Source organism: Nansenia antarctica, assembly GCF_963989245.1.
Source record: "Nansenia antarctica genome assembly, chromosome: 20".
Classification (NCBI taxonomy): domain Eukaryota; kingdom Metazoa; phylum Chordata; class Actinopteri; order Argentiniformes; family Microstomatidae; genus Nansenia; species Nansenia antarctica.
The window spans coordinates 11,332,680-11,340,179 of NC_137693.1; the positions used below are offsets into that span (position 1 = coordinate 11,332,680).

Below are 7,500 nucleotides of genomic sequence, written 5' to 3' on the forward strand. Positions count from 1 at the left end.
GCATAGAGTACAGCACAGTGTTTTATTTGTATAGTATAGTATAGTGGATAGTGTACATAGCCTTTATTTATGTAAACCAGCTCTTTTCCCTTCTTGTTTTTAGTATTTTTCTTTCCTAGCACCAGGGGAGCCACCCCTCCCAAATTTCGTTGTATGGTACCTGTACTATATCAATGACAATAAAGACCATTCATTCATTCATTCATTCATTCATTCATGACCCATGAGCGATGAGGTTTATTTTAGCGTCAAAAAAACACCTTGCCTCCCTGCGCAACAACAGGCATCCTTCCATTGTGGATTCGTGAGGAGAAGAACACTGCGAAGAACACACTATAAAACTGATCAGTCAAAAAGATAATTCTATGAACGTTATTCTGACAGCTAGCAGGCAGCTCCTCAAATGAATGATAATCTCGCACCCAGAATGTTGGAGAGTGTCTCTTGCTTAGACTATACACGTCTGGGAAAGCTGATTAACTTCACACAACTGTGTTTAATTGTAAAGGCACCCAACTAGAGTCTTACTTAATTTACATTTTTACCATTTAGCAGACGCGCCTTTTATCCAAAGCGGCTTACAATTTGAAATGACAGAGACAGTCTCCCTGGAGTCATTTAGAGCCAAGTGGCACACTAGTGGTGGTGTTCCTGGGTGAGATTTGTGAACTGATGACCTTCTGATCACCACTCCAACTCACTATCCACTAGGCCACCACCACTCCCAACTCACTATCCACTAGGCCACCACCACTCCCAACTCACTATCCACTAGGCCACCACCACTCCAACTCACTATCCACTAGGACACCACCACTCCAACTCACTATCCACTAGGCCACCACCACTCCAACTCACTATCCACTAGGACACCACCACTCCAACTCACTATCCACTAGGCCACCACCACTCCAACTCACTATCCACTAGGCCACCACTCCAACTCACTATCCACTAGGACACCACCACTCCAACTCACTATCCACTAGGCCACCACCACTCCAACTCACTATCCACTAGGCCACCACCACTCCCAACTCACTATCCACTAGGCCACCACCACTCCCAACTCACTATCCACTAGGCCACCACCACTCCAACTCACTATCCACTAAGCCACCACTCCAACTCACTATCCACTAGGCCACCACCACTCCCAACTCACTATCCACTAGGCCACCACCACTCCAACTCACTATCCACTAGGCCACCACTCCAACTCACTATCCACTAGGCCACCACCACTCCAACTCACTATCCACTAGGCCACCACCACTCCCAACTCACTATCCACTAGGCCACCACCACTCCCAACTCACTATCCACTAGGCCACCACCACTCCAACTCACTATCCACTAGGACACCACCACTCCAACTCACTATCCACTAGGCCACCACCACTCCAACTCACTATCCACTAGGCCACCACCACTCCCAACTCACTATCCACTAGGCCACCACCACTCCCAACTCACTATCCACTAGGCCACCACCACTCCAACTCACTATCCACTAGGCCACCACCACTCCAACTCACTATCCACTAGGCCACCACCACTTCCAACTCACTATCCACTAGGCCACCACCACTCCCAACTCACTATCCACTAGGACACCACTCGCCTATGTCTTTATAGACTAATAACATTCATATCATCAACAATACCACACGTCATGTTTTGAATATAAAAAGCTGTACAAACTTGATATAAGGGCCTAGCAAATACAAACAGTTGACTGACACAACTGTACACAACATCTAGCCTACAATGCCACGAGATACAGAGTCTCTGATTAGAAGTGTGTACCAAACTCAGACTTTCACAAGAGGCTACATAATGCTGTATATCTACACATATCTACTCTCTACATCTAGACACAAGCACAAGAAAAGTTGAAGCTTAGCAGGAAGAGGAAGCCGTGATCAAGATGACTGATGTGATCACTTCAGAGTGTGTTTGAGAAACTTCAACTGTCGGTTAGAGGCGTCAGGGGAGGCTGGTGGAGGCAGACATTGGAGGATGATGGGCTCATTGTGATGCATATCACACACATATTTCTACCCCCACCAGCCTCCACTGCTGTCCACAACCCTGTGTACAGGCTTACCACTATCTTAAGTCTACTTCCTTTAAAACAAGCCACATGAATAGCCCTTCAGGGTGCAATAACTCACAATAAATATGACTTATATGTCTATGGAGCTGTCAAAGTGAAAAGATAGTAGTCTATTAAAAAAGCTATGTTGTTTGAATGTGTTCAATGCATTCATGTGCATGGTGGTGCTGGCATGGTTTGTTGTCTACCATTTCATACAGGAAGCTGCCTCGCAGGGGAAATAAAGTTATTGTGTTGTATTGTATGTTATCAACATTAAAGTGTGTACACAGTGTGTTGGCCATAGATACAGTACATCGACAAAATAAATGTTTATCTTCTCCCCCCAAACCCATTAGCGTTTCAGTGTGACTTTCGCAATATAAACACACTTAATTTGAGCGCCATCTGGTGGCAGATTATGAGATAAACCGTCACAGGCTAAACTGAAAATCTGGTTTTAAAGCCTGTTTATGAAGAAGTGGACCAGGGGAGGCTGGTGGAGGCAGAAATCAGAGGACGGGGCTCATTGTAAAGCATGGAATGGAATGTGGAATGGTATCAGACACATGTGCAATGAACTTGTCCTTCGATTTCTACCTCCACCAGCCTCCACTGGACAAATGGAGACTGGTATGCGACTTTAGATTTGTGTGCAAGAATGTAGTCATTATGTATATTATTTAATCATCTGATAATTCTGTTATTACTATTACTATTATTATTAGTAATAATAATAATAATAATAATAATGATAATAATAATAATAATAATAATAACAATAATAATAATAATAATAATAACAATAATAATAATAATAATAATAACTAACAATTATTCTCAATTCTAGTCTCTCCAAGAAAGAAACAGACAAAAACAGTATCAATATCTCACCATCATTTAATTATTTAACATGTCATTTAATTCAAACATTGCATCATTCAAACGTGTGTTACAAACAATAAAAAGAACTGATACGCAGTGGTAAAAAAAAAGAAGAGCAAGAAGCAACTGCCAGTGAGTTATATTGAGCTAGCGCTTGAACCTCCTTTTCCTGCCCGCCCTCTGGCTGGGCTTGGCAGAGTACTGGCGTTTGAAGTCGACGAGGCAGTCAGTGGCTTCTGAGATGGGGGTGAAGGATCGGATAGGGGAGGTGCTCACTCTGAAATCCTGGGCCGAGCAGTATCCGCTTCCTTCCGACTCCTCTGCGTCCACATGGTCCGTGTAGCCACTGCGAGACACGTTCACGCAATCCATCAACCAATCACGTTATCTTATTCGAGGTTATACAGGGTTCCCACACCATCAAATAAATTCAAGCACCTTTCAAGCACCTTTCAAGGACTTTCAAGACTCAATTCCCTCAAATTCAAGGACCCAACAAGGCATAGTTTGAGACAGAACTAGTTGACGAGCTAAGTAAAACATTTTTTAATATATATATTTTTTGTTTTAGAGAGAGAGAGGGGGGAATTCAAGCACTTTCAATGACCCCTTTCTCAAATTCACAAACTTTTCAAGGATTTCAAGGACCCGTGGGAACCCTGCTTATAACACAATGGAACCAAAGGGGGAAAAGTGCAAACTCCTCCCACCCAGTGCATCAAGCAAGCGTGTTTGATACCGTTCCTCATTCCGTTCTATGACATCACAATGAGCCCCGTCCTCCGATGTTCTACCTCCACCAGCCTCCCCCCACTCTAGTTGTTCTGCTCACCTTTGTGAGTTCCTGGAGGTAGTAGTGTCACATGGTCCGGCAGCCTCAGCAGTCCCTAGGAAGAGACCAAACAACCAATCAGAAGACAGGACCAGACGCAGCAGTAAAAAAACCTATCCCAGAAGCCCCGGTGTTTAGTGTTGATTAGCTTTAATTAGCTCTCTCCCGTTCAAACAAGCAGTGACGAGGCGCTGTGGCAATGGGTGCGTTCGTAAATACGCTCTGAGCGCTCAGAGCAGATTTCCAGAGCGTATTTACGAACGCACCCAATGAGGGAGGGACAGAGGGGGGCTGTACCTGATTTCCTGGCCTCAGTCTGGTCCAGCGCTGCCAGGAAGGCTCCACTCTGTGAGGACAGACAGAGACAGAGACAGACAGACAGACAGAGACAGACAGAGACAGACAGACAGAGACAGACAGAGACAGAGACAGACAGAGACAGACAGACAGAGACAGACAGACAGAGACAGACAGACAGAGACAGACAGACAGAGACAGACAGAGACAGACAGACAGAGACAGACAGACAGAGGAGGACGACTATGAGAGGAGTGACGGGGAACTGTACACATCAAATAACGTGTGCAGAACTGCATTTGGTTGTCTCAGTACTCATGATCTGTTCAATGACACTGAAGTTGAATCTTATCTTAATCAAACCTGTGTAGTGACCACTCGCTAGCGAGACAAGACATTCATGATTCACAGCGTTCCAGCTATGTTTAAACACTGTTGTTTGTGGGTGCTACATCACCCGTGCTTCTTAGCGGGTGATGACGTAATATAAGTGGGACGAAGTAGAGTGTACGAATGCAGAGTGTGAAAATAAAGCGAATGTTTTTTTCTCTACCGGCAAAACAACTACGTCTGTCCTGTTATTGCCGTCACTCCTACACCTGTCTGTCTGGTCACCCTATCTGTCTGTCTGGTCACCCTATGGGCACAATGACTATGGGGCCTCAGCGACGCCTCTGAAACTGCCATCAGCCACAGGAAGGCTATCGTTAACCACTCCCACTTTCAGGTCACCACACCTTTAAATGGAACACGCGTCTCTCTCAAACAAACGATTTGGGAAAAAAAAATCGAATTGCGATTATTTGGACAGATATTGCGATTGCGATTTAATTTGCGATTATAATTTTTTTAAATAGCAAAAAAAAAAAAAAAAAAAAAAAGGAAGTTTTTGTAAAGTGTGGCCATATCTCCGGCTAGGTCGTATCAACGTGCAGTTTGTTTGTACGTCTTCAGGGGACTTAGAGGCTCCCTCCTCTAGCACCCCCACAGCCCGAGCTACGAGTGAAAGAACTAAACTTACATTGGGTTGCTTTAAAGTTGGGTTGCTTTAAAATCAAGCTTCAGATTAAAACATGTGATGGAGCATTACTAACCTGACTCAGGTGGTTTGTTTCACACAACCATCTAGGAAAGCTTAATTGGAAGCTGTTTGGAAAAGGGCAGGTACTTTCAAAAAATACTTGGCAGGTGATTGGATGAATCTGTCTATCACCTTCTATCATGGGCTAATTTCAGAGAGCATTACCACATGATACCATCAAACTGTTAACTGCTCTTATGCCATCAAACTGTTCTAATGCAAGGATGAGAACTTAAAAGATATGAGTTGGAACAACATATTTATGTATGGTTTTTTTAAACAGCTGCCATTTTGTTTCTCTCAAGTGTCAATTTTTTTTTAACAATTCCAATATGAAAATAAAATAGGACCTTTCTACAAACAAGGTTATTTAATTATGGCTCAGGAGCAGCATCTAAATATTGCACATACTGCAATCAAGTTAAATAAAGTGATAATAAAAATGTCCAGTAAAAAAGAATAGGTCCTTTCTGTAAACATTGAAATAGATAAAGCTCTTCAACTCGTCGTAATGTAGGCCTATGTAAGTGCACGGCTCGACCGCAGATCGGTTGTTGTTGCATAGTACTCCACATGTTTCAGCTCCGTACGTGCGGGATGGAATCACATTATCTTTTATCCAGCGTTTGGATTAGTTTTTTAAACTCTTCGTTGCTCACAGTGTTAATAGACACCATGTCTTTAGCGAGGTAATGCGTGATGGAATTGGTTATTTCACGGTGCCTTCGTGAGCCCTTTTCATACGGGGTAACAGCCGCAAACGACTCTAAAACTCTAGTTTGCTTAACGGGACTTTCACTTAACTCTCCGTCATAGAGCTGCCCGTGGTACTTTTTCAAGTGCTGATACAGGTTTGTGGCGTTGCGTCTGGATGTAGCGACTGTTCCACGACAGGTCGTGCCCAAAACCTGCTTTTGTTGCACATCTGTCGTCCTAAACCCGAAATACTTACAACAGAAGTGCTGTTTTTCTTCGGGACTAAATCGTTGCTTCTGGCTCTGCTGAAGTCATTTATCCACCATGAATGTTGCTAGCTACCGAAACGTGGGCGTTTCACGTGCGATGTTGTTGTTGTGCGTGTGCGTTCATTGACATTGACGTTCATTGACATTGACGTTCATTGACATTGACGTTCATTGACATTGACGTTCATTGACGTTGACGTTCATTGACGTTGAATCCGACGCGCTGTATGACGTATCCCATACGGGTAGCAGGGACGTGCCGTCCATATAAGCAGGGTAAGCAGTGCTTACCCAACGAAAAAAGAAAAAAGGAAAATATTAAAATAAAAGTGCATGTAACCGTTTGTTTGTTTTCATTAAAAGAGTCGTATTTTAGGTCCCAGGGCAGCAGGAGTCATTCATTTTGACGTTGCATTTTTAGCGCCACCTGTAGGAGTAAAGCACTCCCTACTCTGCTTTGCATATAAGCACTCCGCTCTCTGCTTTCCCTCGCGTACATTCGAATGCGTGAAAATGTCTTTTTTATTTTTTTCCGATGCCTCAACCCGCTGTTTAATGTGACCAGGGTAAGCATGCTTACAGCCAATCAGAGTAGGTCTTTCATTCCGATAAGAGCTACTGATTGGCTCTTATCACTTTCAAGTTCACTTAACATTTCACCTCTCGCCCGGCAGAATAGCTTATGCCAGCTAGCTCAAACGATCTAAATAATAATAATCAATAAGGATAACTTGCTTGATTTTGTGAATATGGACATTACTGTCAGCGACCTAAAGGGATTTCGTAGACTGGACTGGACTGGAAAAACACAACTACTGGCTAAAGGCCGCCCGGCCGCTCGCTCACCGATGTTCACACTGACCCAGAAAGGGAGAGTCGCCAGCGGCTACAGCAAGCCTGGTATGAGCGGTTTATATGATGTATATGATTCGCGAGGCTGGTGGCGATCTGTGCTTGTTTATATGGTTTGAGTACTTTGAGAGGGAGGGTCTGTGATGTGATGTCAAGTGCCTGTGTGACAAAGTGTGAAAAGAAAGTGTGTTGTGTTTACTATGGAGGATGGAAACGGTGTGTGTCTGTGTTGTGCGTGTGTGCGTGTGCGATGTTGAAACTGGACTTAGTAGGTTGGCTACTTGAAAAGATCTTTGAACAATGAGCACCCCTGATATAGTCGAAACTGGCAACTGTTTTTTTTGTTTTTGGTAATCTGATCACAAAGTGACACTACAGTTTATTAGCGGGTTCTAGGGCATCAAAATTGCATTTCCTTGAAACTGCGTTCACTGATAGCGTGTATGTGTAATTACGTGTATTTCTATATCTTATGCTTACCCAATCTAAA

General features: G+C 43.7%; 1 protein-coding gene across 1 annotated transcript in view; it reads right to left on the reverse strand.

The window, feature by feature from the left end:
• Positions 1-3,035: 3,035 nt before the first annotated feature.
• The window catches only part of uimc1 (ubiquitin interaction motif containing 1), an 18,938-nt gene continuing 14,473 nt past the window's right edge, over positions 3,036-7,500 (reverse strand). Inside the window, exons 16-18 of the mRNA XM_080549434.1 lie at positions 4,113-4,161; positions 3,816-3,870; positions 3,036-3,329 (exon numbers count right to left, since the gene is read on the reverse strand). Of these exons, the coding sequence (XP_080405560.1) occupies positions 3,131-3,329; positions 3,816-3,870; positions 4,113-4,161 (303 nt within the window). The 3' untranslated portion in view covers positions 3,036-3,130. The remainder of the gene's footprint in view (positions 3,330-3,815; positions 3,871-4,112; positions 4,162-7,500) is intronic.